At 42.7% G+C, this 21,786-nt stretch overlaps 1 protein-coding gene across 1 annotated transcript in view; it reads right to left on the bottom strand.

The window, feature by feature from the left end:
• Nucleotides 1-21,776, bottom strand: part of cacna1ab (calcium channel, voltage-dependent, P/Q type, alpha 1A subunit, b) — a 112,229-nt gene extending 90,453 nt beyond the window's left edge. The window contains 1 exon segment of the mRNA XM_020617855.1: nucleotides 20,136-21,776. Within this exon segment, the coding sequence (XP_020473511.1) occupies nucleotides 20,136-20,422 (287 nt within the window). The 5' untranslated portion in view covers nucleotides 20,423-21,776.
• Nucleotides 21,777-21,786: the final 10 nt, after the last annotated feature.

The raw sequence follows: 21,786 nt of genomic DNA, 5'->3' as shown, positions 1-21,786 counted from the left end.
GGACAGAGTCTCATCTCTAGGATGTGACAGCCATGTACACACACACACACACACACACACACACACACCCGACCACTTTTTTTTTCTTCAGCAAAACGACCCACTTCAAAACAACAAAACGCCACAACAGCAGTTATTGGGATTTTAATCCAGTTGAGAAACACTGAAGTCATCGTGAATCACTTCCTGTACGCTTTCATTCCATTCACTCTGAAAAAAAGTGTAGCGTTTACTCAAAGAACGGTAAGAAAACTAATTACCAATTAAAACATGACTACAGCGTGAATATACACAGACAAATTAATAAAAAATAAATAAAATGTATATTCACAGCAGTCTGAAATGAACAAAAAAGTGCCAGTTACTGAGGAACTAAAAAAGCTCATCTCTCTGTCCAACTGGCACATGGAATCTGACAGGTGACTCTGCTCCAGCAGCTTCTTTTGTAGGTCAACCATCATCTGGAGTCCTGTTCTATTTTAACAATCTAGTCGTCTTCTGAATTATTAAACACGGTGCTGGTAAATGTACTGACGGCAGAGGAGACAAAGGTTATAGGTTCTTGGTTTTTTTTTTACTTCTCTCCAATTTGGGACAATAAACTATGTCAACTACAAAAAATTAGTTGAAAATGACAAACTCACTGGTTACCATCGGACGAAGAGTTGCAGTGGTCTTCACGGTGCAGCGTTTCCATTTCAATGGCACAGGACAGTGTGAAAATGAACAGCTGGAGAGATTGTTGTTAAAAAAAAAAAAAACTGCACTTCACTGTACAGTAAACAGAGAAATCAGCCTTTCTCTTAAAAAAGTCAGTGATTAGCTTTTATATGATTTTTCCATTAATTAAACTGATTGACACTGTTAATTCACAGCACTGTAACCTTCCTTTAGGCAATGTGAAGAACAGTGAGTTTACCTAGTAACTCTATTATTATAGCCATTAGTTAATATTCAGAAATCCAGATCAGATCTCAGGTTCAACAAAATCTTAATTATTACAAGTCCCCAATCCTCCATTCATCCCAGGCCTTTCATTTAAAACATCTCCAGCAGCAGTACTTCTAACCGTGGTTCTCTTATCACATCTCCATCATCTCTGGCTCTTAGTCTTCCCTTCCTCTCTTTCCTATGAGCTCAGGCCTCATTCACTTTTATCTTAATCTGGACCACTTGTGTCAGAAGATACTCTCCTACTGCTCCTTCTCTCTTTCTTTCCATCACTCTTTCTCTTTCTTCCTCTTTCAATCCTTCCATTATAGAAACGTTCCTCGGCCAGGCCGACAGCTGGAGCACCAGCAGCTCCTCACCAGGATGAGAAGAAGTGAGAGGAAGAGTGAAGAGAGTAGAAAGACTGAGGATAAACAAATAAACAAATGAGGAGAAAAGAGGCAGGGGCAAAGGAAAGAAATCAAAAATAATGAAAATAAGGGAAATGATGAATGAGGACGCAAGTGGGAGAAGTTAGAAGAAGACAAGAGAGACATCAGAAAGAGAAGAAGAGGAAAGACAGAGAAGGGAAGTAAAAAACAAAAGTAAAATGTAAGTTGAGGAAAAGAAAGGCAGGAAGAGAAGAGAGCATAAAACAGTAGAAAGAAAAGACGGAGGAAAATAGAGAAAAGTAAAGGAAAGGAGAACAGAGAAAAGGCAGGAAGATGGAAAGGTGAAAGCATGAAGGGGAGGGAGAAGAAAAAGGGTGGAGAGATGGATCAATAAGAAAAACATTAAAGAATGAGGTTGCAAGGAGAGAAAGTGAGTGAAAAGAGCGGGGAAGTGAAGGATGGAGGGTGTGAGAAGTATAAAGAGAAAAGGAAAAGAGGAAGTAGTGATGAATTAGAGAAGGAACTAAAAATGAACATTTAGAGAAGAAGGCAATGAAGGACAGACAGAGGTAATGAGAAAAGGAAGTAAAGGGCCGAAGAGACAAATGGACATAAGGAGGAGATGGAAAGAGAGAGGTGGGGGGTGAAGGTAGGCTGAGATGGGTGGAAGAGGAGATGGAAAGACAGAAGGAGGAAGATTTGCAATATTATTTTAATCATTCTGAGTGAGCAGGCTCCATAAAAGTAGGTTACTGTGAGCAGACGAGGCTCTCGCACACGTATCTCCATTTTAGTTCTGCCGAAGCAGCTGCAGTGTGTGTGTGTGTGTGTGAGTGAGTGAGAGAGAGAGAGAGGGCGAGTTCTTCGAGCAGGCGCAGTGAGCCACCAGCTGAACTTCCAAACATGGACATGCCAAGTGAATTGTCTAGATGGCATGGCTGGAGATGAACGCATCTGCCCTCAAAGGGTTCTGGTGAAACACTGGTAAAGTCCGGTGGCCCAGTACTTTCACCAACACTGCACTCATGACACAGGCCAGACGGCTACATACTGAACTCTGGTTCTGTGTCTGTAAAATTCTAACTGCACAACCCCACAGTCCACATTTGCACAGACCCCTGCAACTAAATGAATGGCTTTGCCATGAATTCATAGGATCAATATCCTATAAACTGGTAAGGTGAATATTTGAAACTTGGTCCTGTTCAGTGGTATAAAATGTGGAATGAGACGATGCTGACACAGCAAATGAGTGATGATGTAAAGCATCGAGGTGCAGGTTTATTCTGGTCTATGGAGGCTAATGCAGGTAGTGGGATTTGTGCTTGTGCCTGGTCTAGAAGCAGTTTCTCCTAAAATGTCTGATGTAGAACTGAAATTAGCCTTTGAGTGTGCATCCAACAAAGTCAAACACACACACTCCTACACACAAGCACACATGTCCAGTGTGGGAATAGGGGGCTGGCTAACATCCTACAGTGTCCTGTTAGGTCAGACAACTGGTCAGACAACTGGTCAGACAACTGGTCTGTCCTCACTCTCACATACATAGACACACAAAAGTCACCTTAGCCACAAATCATTCAACCTCCTCTCCTCGCTGTCACTTCCTCAACACAGGCACATACACATGCTCACACACCTCATGTTTACACTGTGGACAATGATGCACACACTAAGGGACTGAGTGCATGTTTACAACAAACATACAACTGTGTGTATCAAAGACCTACATCAAAATGTATACATGTACATACAGTATGTATATAACATTTATGAAACAGTGCCTCTCCTCCTCCTCCTCCTCCTCCTCCTCCTCCTGCCTCCCCTCCTCCCCCGAATACTCTACTCTGTTGTTGTACATTGCCTGTTGCCAAAACACAATGAGAGCCTTCGTGCTGGAGACAAATACCTTGTATGCACAACATATTCTCTAAATCGGGGCGTGCACACACACACCCCACACACACTTCAGTAGCAGCAGGTCTCAGTATTCCTGAGATGAGCATCTTCTGCTAAACAGCCAACACTCACATGTCAAATAGTTTGTGTCAGATCAAGCTAACGACCGCACAGCCAAACTTCATACCCTCTAAAATGTGTACTGGTGGCTCCATGTGTACTGGTTGGTGTCGGTGATTAAATTAGGGCTGCGCGATGTGTAAAATGTCTTTGAGGAAATCGAGTCATAACCATGCACACGCACACATCTGTGTGGTGTGTGTGCATGTGAGGTGATTGGCTGATAAATGATGAATGTCCAGGAAATGAGGAGTTCAGCAGCGAGGAGAAGCAAACACATGACATCAGCAACTTTTACATTAGTCACCAAGTGGCAGAATCAGAGCACTGTCCCATTATGTAGTACACACACACACACACACCTGTAAAGGTACAGCACATACAAACACAAGCTATCGTGCATATGAAAGCATACTCTAAACTGTCATATACGTGTACAGTTGGACACAAACAGGAGCCGCAGGGTACTAAATTTGTGCGCGTGTGTGTTGGAAGACGAGGCTGGTTATGCTCGTGCTGCTGTGGTGACTCATCAACCCAGTGAATCACACAGAGATCTGATTTAGAAACAGACTGCATCCACCTGACTGCTGCTTCCACCGGCAAACACACACACAAAGATATACACACATACAGTATATGCATATGCACACTTACACAGACAGATTTATGCACACTCGTGTCAGATGTGTAAAAAATACACCCACATGCACTGATGAAGACACTCATTTGATGTTTACTAGACAGGAATAATTGTTTTGCGTCTAATAATCAGGATCAAACCAATGTTTTTAATTGATTACATTTGATTTTCTGGATTTTCATTCCAGTGGAAATGCCACTTAAACAGCACACAGTCACAAAATATTCAAACATTTGATTAAATCCCATATTAACAATGAGCGGTAACAGCCCCCCCCATAAGGCCAGGTGGCAAACAAACACAAACAGGAAGAGAAACACAGTGATATTTTATTTTAAATACTTTGTGTTAACTGTCAGTCAATAATACACCAAAGCATGCTACATATATGTAAACCCTGTCTACAAACAGAATCCCTCTGTGGGTCTGACCATGTTAGAACTGAACCAAACTGTGCCCACAGATAAAGTGGGGGAGCCTTGAGGTTATTTTGTCTCCTCGCCGTCCTTGAACACAACATCCGTATTACACTGTGGATGAGTCTGCAGCAGAAAAGAAGCCTAACTTTAGCTCGTTCGCTGTCCCTGATGATTTTGTCTTCAGGGGATTTCAGAGCGTACTGATCCTCACGTAGACCTTTTCAATTACCAGGTGGGTTCAGAATGAGGACTACCTGTGTGCCTCTCTGGAAGCGCTTCAGACAAAGAGACGAGTACAGGGATGTGTGGTTCAAATAATTAGCCCAGAGTCCCCTGTCACCAAATAGTTAATTAAAAGCTCAGCGGTGTGTGTATACGAGTGTGTGTGTCCAGAGGATTAAAGACAGTAACTAGAATTACGTCCTCACCTCCGGCTCTTTTTTCCACCTTCTCCTAACACATGCTGCTTTGGTATTTTTACATGTGCACAGTTCTCTCTCTCTTGCACGCACACACACACACACACACACATTCCCCACACTCTGGACCACCATGTTTGTTAAAGACGAGGTGTTTCTGTCACTGTAACGAGTCCAGTTTTCTATCTGTGGCTCATTTTGCTCATGTTCTCAATCAAATATATCAAAACAACTGACCAACTGGCATTAACAATATCTGAGAATAAATGACAATGACACAGATTTATAGGTTATTTACGGCTAAAATTTAGAGCAGGCAGATTGTTTTTATGAAACCAAAGTTTCAGATTCTTAAAATCACTTAAATCTTATTCCAAGGCGTAAGAGTTCCTCTCAGCAACATTTCTCCCACCACAAAAACACCCTTATTGTTTTGTAAATGTGTGGAAGAGAAGATCTAAAATAGCTTTCCATAAGATACTGTCCACCAGGAATACTGTACAGTTGTCATGGTAACAATATTTCTGGTCCAGTTGATCCGAGTCTTGATTTCAGTCCAAACTGTTGCCGTTGCTGTTGCTCAATTGTGTTACAAAATATCTTGTGAAAACCAGAGAAAAAGGAGCCAAACCAGAACGAGGAGGAGAAATGTGTTTGGTCACGTGTACGAGCCACAAGAGAGAAAAGTTACTGCAAAGTGCAGTCTGATTCAGTTGGAAGCAACAAACACGGAAAGAATGTTTAATGGTCAACACAATAAAGACAGGTAATTATCGGTTTTGGTTTTTTGGGGGGGGCAGTTTTTAATCGGTATTATTCAGGCAGTGCGTTTTGCATTTTGGAGGAGTAGCTTCGAGAAGAACAAAAAGATGGGATCTCTTCAGCTGTCAACTTTTAAAATTCAGCTTCCTCTCGCTGGTTTTTCCAGAATCACCAACCCAAGCTTTTATCTAAATTTGATCTAACTTTACATTTTAAGATTTCTTAATTAAATTTTTGTTGGAGTGAACAACTTCTTTTACTGAAGTTACTGCAACACAGATAAGAGAGAAGCCGTCAGAGATGGATTGTACAACCACTGAACCAAGTGAGGTAGAACGAGTGCTTGTTCAGCCACTGAGTGACATGAACGAGGAAACGCAATTCAACCAGTCACAGTTGTTATTGTCTGCGTCGTCGTGACGTACAGTTACATTTCTGGAGAGCACTTCAGGCTACCGCCCAGGGTACAAGGCTACAGGTTTTAACGCAGCCATAAATCAAGGTTAAGTGTTACTATTGTCAGGAACAGATAATCTAGCAGAGAAACAGTTTCTCATTTACTTAACCAGAGCAGATAAAAGCACTGATCAAGAGAAGATCAACGTGCTATTGGTGAATCCTGTTGTCAAAGTGAAATGTTACTTTGTGTGGTGACCAACAAGGACGCACACATCTGTTCAACCTCCCCTTTCCCTCCCGGACATCCCCCACCCGGGGTCAGGGTCAGAGACAGGCTAATAAACCACTGCTGATGTTGAACACACATCCTCCGTTTTCTCCCCCCCCTCTTTCAGCTTCCCTCTTACATCTGACTGGACAAATGGAGCTAAATTAAAGACTGTAATAGCTTTTCCCACTATTCTGAACCAGAATAGTACAGGATATTATTCAATATTAAAATACTTTTTCATGACATTGGATGAAAAAATTTCTGAAAGAGCTGTCAGAAGACACTAAAATTCATTATTTACACCTCAATAATTAATAATAATAAAAAAAGCTTGCCTGTGTTAAAGCGCTGGGATTTTTTCACCTGTGTGAAAAGTGCAGATGAAAAGAATCACAGTGCTTCAGTATGGACAAGTGTTTAGACTCTGAGTCTCCATAAAGACTCTTTTGGTGCAGGTGAATCCACCACTGACCTCTGGGACAATTAAAGGTGGTGGTGTTGTCATCTTATGGAATAGGAAATACGACCTGCAGATTGAAGTGATAAGACCTGGCTGCTGGCAGACAGATTGAGTGTGGGACTTCTTGAATGCATATACTCTGTATGAGTGCCCTCATAATGAGGATGAATATCTTAACAAGTTGGCATTTATTATGTCATTTGTCCAGGATAATGGATCTGCTTGTGTGTATGTTGTTGGAGACTTGAACACTGATGTTGGTGATGCTCATTCAGTGTTTGGAAACCATCTAATGCAGGTCTTGCCTGGAAATAGTTTCACTTATATTAGTGAAACTTGGCATAGTACATCTTGGCACTGTATCTGTAAGGCAGATGCACATGCTGATATAGATTCTATTGAGATCGATTATGATTGATTATACACCTGTGAGTATAGTCTAAGTTCCTTCTTATATCAACTCTACTTAAGGAATCAGGGTCGGGTGTAAAGCAGGTCGGACGGCAGGCTAGGTCGTGTACTGCTACTGCACTATCCCTGTCAGTGCTATCCCATTCAGCCCAGTACTTCTGACAGTATTACCATGTTGTGGTACTACAAGTATTTCTAATGTTAATAATAAATAAATTGACCTTCTTGGTATTATGAGTCCTGTGGAGCTAATTACTTAAAATAGAAACATTTAAACCACACAAACAGTCACACAGTAACACACACACTGTTGGTCTGCTTTCAAAATAAGAGCCCTGAAGTTTGCAGAAACAACTTCAATATAAACACTTTAACTGAATGTCCAGTTCCTTTCAAAGCTCAGAGCTTTGCTCCTTCTTACTGTCAGCTACTTTGTCCTGTCCTAGCAAGACACATCGAACAGCACCGATCGACAATTATTTCTATTCATTTATGAATTCAAGCAATTGTATTTCTACTTCTAACTTTGGAAGTATACAGTACCTTCCACTGTTTTCAGTTTGCTTAGAAAATAAGCTCCCAACTTCAGCTTTTATTTCAAATGTTCCATAATTATTCAGCATTGGATCTCAGCCTTCAGCCATTTCAGCATTGATAGGGTGATTCTTCAGCCATCAGCATTCAGAGGCATTTTTATTATTATTTAGATGGGAAGATTGTTCTGAAAACAATGTGACCCACCTATTTAATGCCAAAGAATCCTTCATTTATTTACCACAGTATATTTGGATGATTAAGTGAATAGTTCAACAATAATTCTAGATTATTACAACTCAGGTCTGGTTTTCATACCTTTATCCAATGTGGTTCAGGAGAAACAACACCACTGTCCAGTGTTTAGCTAAAAGCCTAAATTGACCCAGTATACTGGGTCTAAGCCCATCACACACCATAAAATCCACCCAGAAAGCCCTCACTAGCCTTTTCCTAATTAAAGTGTCATGCCACACATCCATCTATCCCCCTCCCCCATCACAGCACAACTGTCCTCCACTCAGTTATCCACACGTGCTCCTCAGCATCTTTGTCTCTGGGCCCGTTGATTGACAGCCGTGCTGACCTCAGGGCCCACCCTGTCAGACTGATAGGACCACACCCCTGGCTTGGCCAAGTGACACACTAACGTTGCAGACTGGTTGTCAGGCTGACTGGCAGGCTGCTGATGATGCAGTGTCCCAGTCAGCTCCACTGGCACCCTGTTTAGTGTGCACAGCGCTGACCAAATGCCTGATTGAACCAAAAGGAGAGATGAAAGGTTGATGAGAGAGGGGCTTTTTCTCCATGTTACTGCCTGTGTAGCGGTGCCTCAGGGGCACTTAGAGTTACCTCCAAAAACCCTGACTGCTCCTCTGCTTCTTTTCACAACCTCACAAAGTTTGCAGAAGCTTAGCGGATCATACTGAGCCTCCCATCAACATCAAGGGAACTTTACATGTTTAACTGTCAATGTAAAGGATCTTACATGGGTTAACAAAGGGTTAACAGTACAATACATCTCGGTTTTTGGTAAGGTTAGGAGTTTCATTTTGTATTATATACGTAATCTATTTGAGTCAAAACTTGCAGACAGATGCTGCACTTGTTGTCATATCAAAGTCACTGATACAATAGTTCAGGCCCATGTCAGGTGACAGCAACATCCACAGTTCAACCTCCAAATGAGGGACCTTGTTTCATGTCAGAGCCAGGTCTCTCTAGGTTTCCTGACTCTACATTGGCTGTTCATAATAAAAATAAAATAAAAAAAGTATTAATGAAGGGATGGGGTTTGATAGCATTGACTCTACTGTTCATTAACAGACCTTTGCACTGAAACAAATCGTGACGCCTGTCATCCCTCATAAGTACCAGCTAGCGGACGAAGCTGCTTCCATTGTGCTCTTCTTCCTCTTCATCATCGGACTCAGAGTGCATTAAAAGTTCCTGCTGTCTCGAATATTCAAATACTAAAATTACCTACCCAAAGAACGAATATCAAATATTTGTGTCCAGCCCTAGATTGGTTAAAAAATAAAATAAAATAAAATATTCTGATTTTGATTGTCAGAGGAAGGTACAGTTGATATGCATTGTTTTACTTATCTAAGCATTTTAAAAACCACAACACGACTGAGTAGTTTTGTTTGCTCTAACCTGAACTTCCGGCAGGGACACTCACGTTCTTCCTGCCTGTGGAAACTTTGAAATTTGGACACTAAACAGACTAAATCAACCCTAAATGACAAACACTTTTACACATATACTGTAAATATGTATTGTATGGCCTGAATGAAACACATAAAACATAGACTAAATGCACTGCAATGTTAGACTTTGATGTGTCACTGCAACAGCTTCACCATCAGTAAAACATCCAATGCATATGGACAGAGATAAAGACAGAGACAGACAGAAGGAGGAGAATGTCAGTTATGATGAGGGGCACACAATCACACTCGTACTACACCACTGAGCTATAGCAGGGAATGATGGGTAATGGAAAGAATAGCCTATAGCAGCTGGGGACTGTACTGCAAAACAAAACTAAGCTGCAAATTAGCTTTAAAAATACACCATCTTTCCAAGCTCTCTCACACACCCCGACAGAAACATGCAAATTCCAACAACACATCAGAGACACAATCCCACCTACACACATTTACCCAAATGGGCTGTAGTGTAGACTCACACACAGATGCACTTGGCCCAGTTGCTAGAGAGAGGCGTGCTGGGCTGCAGGGGGAGACACACACTGAGCCTGTCACTACTCCTTCATTCCTCTCTCTCTCTTTTCTCACCCACCCCCCTCTCACTGCATATTCCTCACTTTCTTTCTACATATCTCTTTTTCTCTCCTGCCTCTTTCCGTTTTTCCGCGTTCTGATCCACACTGATTCCACGCTGCGGTCAACAGCAACCAGGGAGTAAAACTGGTGCGAGGTAAGAGAGTGAAACAGAGGAAAGGTGTGTAAGGGGAGGAAGAGCTGGAGGATGAGGAGGGAGGACGAGGAGCTGATAGAGTGGCCCTCAGCTCTTCAGAATCTTCTTGCTCTGTACAGGCACACACCACACTGCTCTCCTTATCTATCTGAAATCTTGAACAATGTTCTATTGCGACTCAATTACAATAATTACGATCATTAAGGTGATCATTTCCCAACACCACCATTCATTACTTTGGCAAGATAACTATTAGAAGCAGACTGGTGGGGACGGAGGGGAGGACGGGCCTCGTTTTCCTCCTCGAACCAGGGACAATTCATCGCTCTTCCCACTTCCTTACATCACGCCAGCTTTGTAGCTTTAAGGTTGCTGGTTCAAATCCTACACTGCTGAATGTCAAATTGTATCATTTGCTTTGCGAAAGGTCTCACAAAATACAACATTTGAAAACATTTAGGGCTGCAACTAAATTATTTCCTTTTTAGGAAACAGATTAACCAAACAAATATTTTACTTTTCAGCTACCAAATATACTAACGCCCACGGTGACGCTCTAAAAGTCTGGTTCTATCTGACAACAGCCCAAAGATATTGTTTATCATGTAAGACTGATAATCATCTAAAAATGAATTAAGCAAACTTTTCAGCCACAAATGTTATGTTGTAGACCTAAATAATAACCCACTGCAAAAGATATTTTATTTATTACATTCACCTGCCATGAGAGCAACACAAACCAGACTAGAAAGTTCATTGTGTCACATGACGTTGTATCAGTGAAACAAGTCTGAAATGACAAGATACCAGTCTGACATTTACTCACCAAGAACTCCTTCCTCAGACGTTTTGCAGTATTGTAACTTCAGGTTACTTCTACCTTTACAATTATTTTTCACAAGAGGACACTTTCAGGAAAATGTAAAGAGAGGTTATTCTGAATGTTTGGACAAGTGACGGAGGCTGCAGTTTCACTGGATAGGACAGTCTCTAATAGGTTTAGGCAGCATACTGTAAATCCATTTCAGGATTTTGATGGTAACTGGAGTAGCAGCAAATGGTGGCTTGAGCGAGAGCGAGGAGAGCACTTTATAGATCTGAAACAATCACTTGAATTCACAGCTTGTTGAGCATCAGTTATCTTTGGCTGAATTGTGGAGGGCTTCGAAATCCCACAGTTGTTCCCTGTTAAGTAGTTATTCTACAACTGTGTGGCCAGTTTGAAGACAAGGTTGACAATGTAGCTTCAAATAGTCCCAGCAGCCGATTCAGATCCATTGTTTTCTGTGGGGAACAGCAGGATTAATCAGCAGACGACTACTTTTAATGACTTGAACAGCCTTGCAAACAGTTCTGTGCTCTGTTGTTGTAGATATCTCAGCTAATTTAGCTGGGTGCCTAAATATTAAAGTGACCCAATATTTTGTCAGAAGCTGTAAAACATGTATCAGTGTTTTGACACACGTCGCTAACTTAAAATGTCACGAGTATAATTACTGCTATTAATTTCAACTTCTTACTTTAGAAGATAGCAGCCAAGTCAATGTAACTCGGTGGCACTGCTCCTCATGTTTGGAAGTATTCAGCCTTCCCATGATCCTCCTTTACTGGAATAAAAAAAAGAATCAGCCCTTATAGAGTGCACGGAGAGCTCATCACGCTCCTTCTTAATCCACTCTGTGTACTACATGAATATGCCACCTGTATACAGAACATGGGCATCTCCCCTCCGAGTTCACCACCCTGTCCTTATCACTGGCCAAACCACTTCCTGTTTATACCTGGATGTCGCCTTCCTGGGCCTTTCCTGCTCTTGTTGTCTCAGTGTTTGTGCACACAAACACTTCTTCTTTTCAGTTTCTCTTAGTAATACTCTTCTTTCTTTCTTGTCTCTGACTAAAAAAATCTCCTGACCATAAATGAACAACGACTTTGGGCTGTAAACTTTTCCATGTTTGACCAAGGTGACTTTGACTGAGGCGGAACAAAGTGCTGGTTCGCTGATCACCATTTCTAACTACCTAGCACCAATTTCGACAAAAATAAGAAGAAAATGTATTTTCAGAAGATGACTAAGGCATCTTTTGGACACCTGAGTGCAGTCTAGAGAGCAAGCAATGGTGTGCAAATATAGAAACCCACCCACATACGGAAACAGTAATACATTTATTTTCTCATGTGTGAGTTCAGACAATGTGCAGGTGCACTGATGAAATGTTGAATCCACACATTGAGAAAACACCAAAATGCACAAACTGAGAAGTAGCCCTGTTTTAGAAACGAGTGAGTAAGACGAGTGTGTGTGCAACCCCTCCCCACCGATATTTAGAAGTCAGTGGTGCTTCAGACCTCGCTTTCTTCTGCCTATATGTGTACGTGTGTGTATTTAAGTGCATTTTCATGTGCGTGTGCTGCGAGTGGAAAATGTAAATGCGCTTTTGGCTGACGCTTGTGTGTGTACATGTGTGTTTATGGACACCTGCGGGCCCGTGTGTGATTGTGAGCATCAATGACTGAGTGTATGCGGCGTACACAAGCTTGTGTGCATCAATCTGTCCCATTCTCCCTATTCTTCCTCTACCTCGCTGTGCATCAATAGAATAAATAAGAAAAAAGAAAACACCACTGTGCTTTTCAGCAAAAGCATCTCAGCACTAACACACACACACACACACAGCCTGGCTAAATGCCAATCAATAATTCACATGGCGCAGATTGAATGTAGATCAGAGACTCAACATGGGGGGGGAAACACTATGGCCCTCCACCTCTTTCATTCTAATTCTTTCTCCACATTTCTGTCTCCTTCGATCTCTCTCCTGCTCCTTCTTCCTCTCCTCCCCACCTCCTCCTGCCTGCACTCCACACCCCTTCTCACCTTCAGAGTTAGGTGCTGGCAACCAGTCCTGTTTTGGATCCACCTGCACATTAATAAAACCACCGACGTCCCGTCAGCGTCAGCGGTCAGTTTCCAGTCATGCTGCTCAGACATGCTATGGATTAACCCCTAATTGGCTGCCTTCCAACAAATGGGTTTTGAACCAAACTTCAGTAACACTTTACTGCTATTTCCTAATCATTTCTTAAAATAGGGACAAAGTTCTTAGTTATCCACTGAGTTGTGTGGACTTTATTATTGGCTTCCAGATGAATTTTCATGAAAGAAACTGCTCATTGTAAACCCTAGGTAATATTTACCATTTCTTTATTAATTATTTGAAATGCTATTCTTCATTTATGCTGAATTGGATGTTTGTTTATGGACAGATTTAACATTCTGTCCTCTGAAGAAAGCCTCAGGTCTGTGCTAGCTTAGCACTGAGAAATAACTGGAAGTGTATCATTCTCTAATCGTACCTGTAATTAGTACCATAGTATACGGTTCCTTCCACAAAACTTCTTAGCAAATAATTTGGAAATTAACAGGAATTTACAGACCTGTAATTTCCAACCAATCAAGACATTGTTTAGATGAGCTTTACTGGAGTTGCCTGTCAGCTGTTTCATACACTGGGAGCACAGAGGCTGGATGTTTTGGTGCCCACAAAAGGGGATTAAGACACTGACTGGCTGGCTGAAAACTTTCATGCACATCATATCCCTCTTTCCATATTTCTCTTTTACTCTTGAATAATCTTTTCTTTTCTGCACTATTTCTTCACCATTTTTTAATCAACCCATTTCCAGTTTGTCTTGTTCTCTTCTGACTTGCTGTCTTCATCTCTTTATATTTCCCTTCTCTTTTCTCCTCCTCTTTGTTCAGCTCCCTTTGCTCTGTCTTCTTCCTTCTCACTCCACACTGCTCCAGTTTTTGTTCTGCTTCTTCCAAACTTTCTTAATATTTCCCTGTCTTTCTCTACCTTTTAATTCCTTCTTACCTCTTCCTCTTACCTTGCCTCCCATTTGCCTCCTCCATATTTTAGCTCCTTCCCTTCTATGTTCATCTTCTCAACCACTTGCTAACTCACTTCACCTCTTTCAAATTAAGAGAAAACAAATATTTTGTGGACTCAGATCCACAAACAAAACAAACAGCTGTGAAGTAAACTGACTTTCTGTTCATCTGTCTGATGATCTGTGCTGTGTGTCCTGACCTCTTGTATATAATGTGCAACAGACACCACACACACACACACACACACACACACACACCCACACACAGAGCGGCGGCAGCCTACACACAGAGTTCAGGAGAGGACAGCAGGGGCATTGCATTTCACCACAGTGAGATCCAGACAAACACACACTCGCTCACTGAGGGAACTGGCTGTGAAGATCACATATCTGGAGTCAGCTTCTGTCAAAACAACCATTACTGTACCGCTGTCTGATGGCCAGGATGCTGTGTCAAGTAAAGAGGAGCTACTATGACAACATGTGCGTATGTTTGCAGGTTTGTATTCGTGTATTGTATGTATACAAAGTACAGTTATTTTCCAACATAAGTGAACTGCTAAATCATAAAATAACTTTTTTTTTTCCTCTAAACATGAGTTTCTGTAGTAATATTTTTAGCCGAACATCAGTTTTTCTTAAAATTACACCTTCTTTAAAGGGAAAAACAAACAAACAAACAAACCTTGCCTACAATTCAAACATCTATTTTAGTGCAAACCCCTTGGAAATGCTGGGATCATTGTATTTACTTTACCCTGTACAGTACAGTTACTGCGGAACCGGGCTGGTACTGATGCAAATATCTGAGTTAATAAATCTGATCCCTTTAATTTGGTTATTATCTGATTGTGACCTAGATGTGTGCTGAGTGGAACATTTTGCAGCTGAAGACCTTGTCACTCCTTGGTGAAAAACTCCATAATCCAGACACAGTTTCAAAATGACCATACTATTCAAACCTACTTTTGCAAGTGTGTGTTGCAACAGAACACAATATTTCCTGCAACTAACTGGCCAGCACGTACACGGATAGTGTCTGCTGCTACGATATGTAAGTGAGTAGCTGTACATCAGAATGTTAGTTAAAGATTAATGTCATGGTACAGTTTGTATTATTTATGGTATTAAGAGGAAAGTAGTAGCTATAAAAAGATTCCATACCTCAAATTAAAGGTTTGTGCTTTAAAAAAGTTCTGTAGCTGGTTTGTTCTCTAAAAATACATTTTGGAATACAGAAAAGTTCTTGCAAAGTCCTGTCATCAATGTGTATTTTTAAGCTGTGTTTTTTCACTTATTGTTCTACTGTGATAATGTCATCTCATGGCATCAGCATTATCCAAATGAGAGAGAAAGAGAGAGAGAGATTGCACACTGGAGCGTGAAAGTCCCAAATGGCGCTATGGCCTCTCACCGTAGGACACCACCTCCCACATGACGATGCCGTAACTCCACACGTCACTGGCAGAGGTGAACTTCCTAAAGGCAATGGCCTCTGGCGCCGTCCACCGGATGGGAATCTTCCCTCCCCACACACACATGCACACACACACAGAGCTACCAGGGCCTATGTCAGCCGTGACTGATCTGAACGGATCTGCCTGTTCCATGCCAGACGGATGAAGCCAAACCACCAGCTGATCTGTCAGCGCATGTGTGTGTGTGTGTGTGTGTGTGTGTGTGTGTGTGTGCGCCTCCTTCCAGTCTTCGTGAAGCACCGTATCTGATTAGCTAGAAGTCATAATCATCATCATTCCTCTGTAGTAGCACAGCAGCATGAGCTGCACAAAATCTCAACCTTATCAAGTCACCTGCTGGTTTTTACCAGCTCAAAATGACACTTTAAAAAATAATCTGCAGCAACAAAATCAACCAGGGAAACACATCGGATTAATCTTCTGGAATAAAACACTACTTACATCAACGGAACACAGGCATCATCCCTGTTCGATCCTGTAAATGAATCATTAAATTGTTTAACTCATCTATTTAAAAATGTGCTTGTTGCTGCTTAATAAAGATACGGACTTACTGTACTTTTCTACAGTTTGATTTCACGCTGATTTTAACTCCTTTGTGTTCCGGACACATCATCATTGGCTCGAGTAAACGGCAATCTGCAATGTTGAAATCTGATAAACTGATAAAGAAAATTAATTGTGCAAACCATCGTTAGTTTCACCTCTTCTCTGCATTTCTAAATCTATATTACTGTCATGACTGTTGCTCGTGCTTGTTGTTCTGTGGCTGCTGTTTTGTTCATTTATTAGAATTATCTTCTGTATTGACAATGTATATATCTTACAAGTGGGGCCCTTCTTTATTCCCTTTGCCTCTTCTTTCTTACTGCTGCATACCGTCTACCGCTCTCCACATTCTCTCACATGATACCAGGCAGCGTGGCCAGAACGCAGCCAGGAAAGTGTGAAAGCCACACAGACAGCGAACGGCCAGGACAGATGGTCAGAGAGAGACAGAGAGAGCCCAATATCTTAATACCATCACCTTGTTTCTTTCCTTGTCAAGTCAAAGGAGGGTTGAAATAGACTAAAGTAAAATATAAAGGAAAATTTAAAAAAAAAAATCACATTGAGAGTCAGATTGAAGACAGAGACAATGAAAGCAGGAGAATGTGAACAAAGACTGGAAACAAATGAATATAAAAATCTGAATCAGTGGAGAAACATGACTAACTCCTAACATTTGATGACTTTCCACAAATATGGTTAACATTTGTGTTTAATATTTTGTACACTGTGATGAACAACGCTCTACTCATTTAAACTGAGAGCGACAGATCAGTAAAGACAAAACAGGAAAGAGAAAAGAGGGAGAGAAAGAAGATGGAGGACAGAGGATTGGAAGCAGGATAGCAGGAGGACGAGTGCAGTGGAGACGAGGAGATGAAAGGAGCACAGAGAGGCCGGGAGAGAGGGAAGGGGGAAGCGCAGGCGGAGGGAGGAGAGGGAGGTATAATGAAGTCCTCTGGGTCTCTGGTGAAGGAGCCACGGCGGCTGCCAGCCAACACAGACTGGCTCTGTACAGATGGCGGCATGCTGGGAGATGCTCAGTTCACTTTCAAATCAGGAAGTGGATGTTCTTCAAATCTGAACATGTTTCACAATAGAACGCTCCTCTCATACCGAGTAAGAGAACAAATTGTGTTTTACACTGATGTTTCTGTGGCTGCCTTTAGCGACATGAACAAACTGTGAGTGTACGAGCGTTTAAGCAACTCATAAGCCTTGACTGAGGTCAGGACGGTGGAGGCCGACTCGAAACAGGATGAGGAGAACCACCGACATCCAATATCAACATTTAACCAAACCAACCTTAAGCTTAGACTCAAGTTGCCTAAACAGCAGGACTCAAACCCTCGTCTTCAGCATCAGACGTGTGTTTTGCACTATGAGCTGCCAGCTTGTGGTACTTCATGTGATTTTACAAACTGTGGTAAAATTTGTAAGAGGTCAGTGTGGACATTAATAAAATGCAGCTCGGGAAATTTGTACATTTGGTTCAGGCTAAAGAAACCCAGCAGTGGGTGTAACTGTAGAAAATCTATTCATGTTATGTTCTCGTCACTAGTTTGAGTTCATGTGGTTCACGTAGTTTATTTCCATATTAGACAGCAAAAGGAAAATAATTCTAATAATATTCTCAGCTCGTGGAAATGACTTGGACTTACATTTCTGGTTTCCTGTGTATCAACCAAGAAAACAAACTGAACACCTTCATGACAGGAGGATTTATTGCAGGACCTTTGTGTTAGACAACATGAGTTTTATCTTTGTGTAGCTAACAATCTGCCAACAGACTGAAAACACTAAAGGAAAGGAAATAAAAGGAAGACAAGGAACAAAGGAAGGAAGAAAGGGAAAGAAAAAGCTGAAGACTGTGTCAGTGATGCATATTAATTTGTGGTGAAGACATTTGTGAAGACATTCTGTGCCAGTTCTCTGGCAGACTCACACATTCACCACCATGACCACAAGTGCACACAGGCCCGTACACGCTTATCTGACAAGCCCGACTTTCACATCATTAAGGTATTACATCGGTTAATCCTTACTAATAAACTGTATCAGACGACCTTAGGGAGTGAAGTTGATGATAGAGGTCTGTGCAGTTTTAAAACAGCTTTAGCATTTTTACTGATGTGACTAATCCTTCTCATCTTTTTCCTGTTCTTAACCTCATTTTTTTAATTGTGTAGCAGTTACATATACATCAAACTGGCTGTTGTGACTAACCACCCTGTGTTGAATTAGGACGTGCGTGGACCCCACCTCAACCATCCCAGTGTGTGCACACACCAGCCTCCGTCACTGACATAAACCGTCTTGGCATCAACACCACTAGCGCTGAAACATATTATTGTTCTTAAATTCAGTCATTTCTAGAAAATATAACGTGATGAGGATGGCAAGGAGCAGCAGTGGTTAGCACTGTCACCTCACAGCAAGAAGGTTCTGGGTTCGACCCCGGGCCTACCCGGGGCCTTTCAGTGTGGAGCCTGCATGTTCTCCCTGTGCCTGTGTAGGTTCTCTCCGGGTACTCCGGCTTCCTCCCACACTCCAAAGACAGCTTCAGTTGATTCACAGGAAGACCCAGGAAAGGATGGGTTCTGTGGGTTCTAGGCAAAACCTTAAGACGTTTGAGAATCCTGGTGGACTAGTGGTCAACATATACAACCATATTACAATATGCCTGGTTTGAATGTGACTAAAGAGCTTTGATGCATGTTACTCTCTATCCCCACGTTTCCTATGTACGTATCAAGTATAGAGAGTTACTGTACCTAAAACTAAAGCTGAGTAATCAACTAGTGGATCACCACAAGGTTTTTCTAAATCCTCTATGATAATGAACCTACCTGTGGGCTTTAGACTGTTAGTCAGACTAAGCAAACTATCTGAAAACATCACCAGGAGCTCTGGACTCTTTGCTGACATTTTATCAACCAAATTTTAAAAATCTATCAACAATAAAAATGCTATTAGTTTTAGCCCCTATGTGTGTTCTCTACTGTGTGTGCTGTATGGCACATGGACAAAGAACGAAGAGGAAAAATGTTGACTTCTATAGGGGGCCCATAGCTCACTGTGTTTAGATGTTCTTCCATAAAACTCTATTCCAGCTATTGTGATGCCTTATCATGATGTCAGTCAGTCCACGTTTGGCCGAGTATCAATCTGAATTTAAAAAAGGATGATGAAAAGACTGTGACCTGCAATGAAGTGCAACATCCCGAGCTCCAGCGACCCTGAGACCTTTGTAGAGTGTCATCCTCTCATTTCCTGTCAGCTCTCTCTCTCTAATAAAGAAAAAATTGCCCCAAAAGCATTAAAAACTAGACCACCAAGCCACAGTGTAAGCCTTGAGCTGCAATATACTTCATATTTATTAGCAATTTTTGTTCCAGGTTCTCATAGCAGTGTGCCGACCTGTACTGAAAACTACATACACACTGCTGCTCTGTAGGACGGCCACAGGCCACCCATATATGATCAGTAGGGAGGGAGAACAGGAGCGAGTCATTTCCTCTCCCTGCTGGTTGCATGGTGCTTAAGCCCTTATAATGCTGACATCAGCACTCAGCTATGACTACTGGCCTATAGCCGCAACACACAAGCACACACATACACGCTGGGGTCACTAACAGGTTCGAGCTAAATGCTTTATTCTAGACGCATCTTAATCACCAGCAGCATCAACTGATTGTGATTGCTGGTGTCATGACAACCGCCATCATCATCAGCATCATCTTTCATTCCATCAGTGGCAGCGTTTTAGCAGGTGAGCCTGAGGCCAGCTGGGTTGGACACAGCAGTGAGAGGGAGATCATGTATTCTGCCATGTATCAGTCAAAGCACACAGCAGAAAGCCACACATGTCACACACATCACACACACACACACACACTCCCATCTTGAAAGAGCACATCAAATAACATCTCACAGCAAAGCACAATACCACAAAAAAGGAAAAACTCAGACACTTAGAATTAGGAACACACCGGCCCAGGCTGCAATCACCACAGAAACCCTCCACAGCTCACTAGGCCACACCTCACCAACCACACCACAACCCCGTTACCTTAAAGCTGTTGGGCTTTGCTTATGAAAGGATATGGCCATTCGGTGATCTTTTTGGCATACTTCCTCACCACGTTGTCTTCGCTGAAGAGGAAGAGGGAACGGTTGACCGTTAGGCAGCTCTGCCGGACGGGTATAGGGTTGTATAGGGCCATGGTCCGGGCTCTCTGGGCCATCGACTGCTTGTACACCCGCTGCCCTCCGGGGCCTCCCCCTTGTCTGCTGCCGCCGCGGCCGGGCCCCCCTTGTCCGCCGGCACCCCCGCCACCACCACCTCCTCCTCCTCCATACCTGTTGGGTAGCTCGTCTCCAAAACGCGCCATTCTGCAGACACCAAACGCCAGAGGTTAGGAAGGAGCTGGGGGGGAACCTCAGAGTGACACCTCCACATGCCACCACCCCATTAGCCTTGGCTCCAAACACATGCAAAATAGAGTTGGGTTTGGCTATTCCTCTGGTGTGCGTCTGTCTGCTATCTGTCTCCTTCCCAGATCTTCAGCGCCCAGAAGATACCTCCATTTGTGTGTGGAGAGGGAGCGGGGGGGGCGGGAGGGAGGAGGAGGAGAGGGGAAGGAGAGAAGAGGAGCTGGAAAGCGCACGGTGTCTCTACCCGTGTGTTTGGAATATGAATGGGAAACAGGGCGATACGTTTAGGTAATTTCAGGTAAACCAGTTCTCTGGCAGAAGAATACACGACTGGTTTTACTGGCGGAGAGAAAACTGTCAAAAAATTGTATAGTATCTTATCAAAGTGTCAGCGCTTCGTTGTCCGTCGAAAATGAAGGCATCCTGTTTTTATTTTTTGGTAGGGAAAAGCCTCTCCAAGAGTGCGCCAGTTCTTGCATTTCAATCAAACAAATCGATCACATTAAATACATGCGATAAGGATGCATAGCTGTGCGTTGAAATAAATATTGCAATCATTTCCACTAAGTAGGCTACCATATCTGGAGACTGCGTCTTTTTTCCCTCTCAACAGCCTAGTGCATCTTGACAGGATCTGCAGTTGTCTTTCCCCCCTCCCCAGGTCCCTTTTTTTCTGCGAGATAAAAATAGAACTAGATAAGAGTGAAATCTTTAATAATGTATTCTAGAGCCATATATCTGCAATGTTTGCTGTGGCACGGCAGATATCCCTGCTGCCACCTCTTACTGCCGCTGCGCTACTCGGGTTACACGCAAACGCCAGCCGAAGGGGGCTTCCCCAAAATCCGAGCCTGGTGACATTTGTTGATATTTGGTGATGGACGGTGCGGCATCCCCCTCCTCCTCCTCCCCCTCCTCCCCACCAAGGCGTCGGTCACTGATTTTGGGCGTGATTGCGCGCACTTGGAAACGAAAATACACCGGTCCTCAATCTACCAATTTATATCTCCCCCCGCTTCTCCTCGAAAAAAAGAGTTGATGAAATGAAGAGAAAAATAATGTCCACAACAATCATCTATAATCCAAGGTTGGCAGAACAAGAATCCCGGATGAGCAGGATCCGGAGGAGCAGAAAAAGACCACTGGGGGAGGCAGCATCATCACCATCATCAATTCTTGGTCGGAAAATACGACGGCAGCGGTGCAGGTTTATTGTAGCAGCGGCTTGCATCTTCTCCTCGGCCACCGGGCAGAAACCGTGCACCATCCCCGCCCAGCAGCATCGCCCCCGGGGCTCTCCGCAACAGAGAGGCAGCCGCGC

The sequence above is a fragment of the Monopterus albus genome, unplaced genomic scaffold (genome assembly GCF_001952655.1).
Source record: "Monopterus albus unplaced genomic scaffold, M_albus_1.0 scaffold195.1, whole genome shotgun sequence".
NCBI lineage: Eukaryota > Metazoa > Chordata > Actinopteri > Synbranchiformes > Synbranchidae > Monopterus > Monopterus albus.
This window is presented reverse-complemented; position numbering and strand designations above follow the sequence as displayed.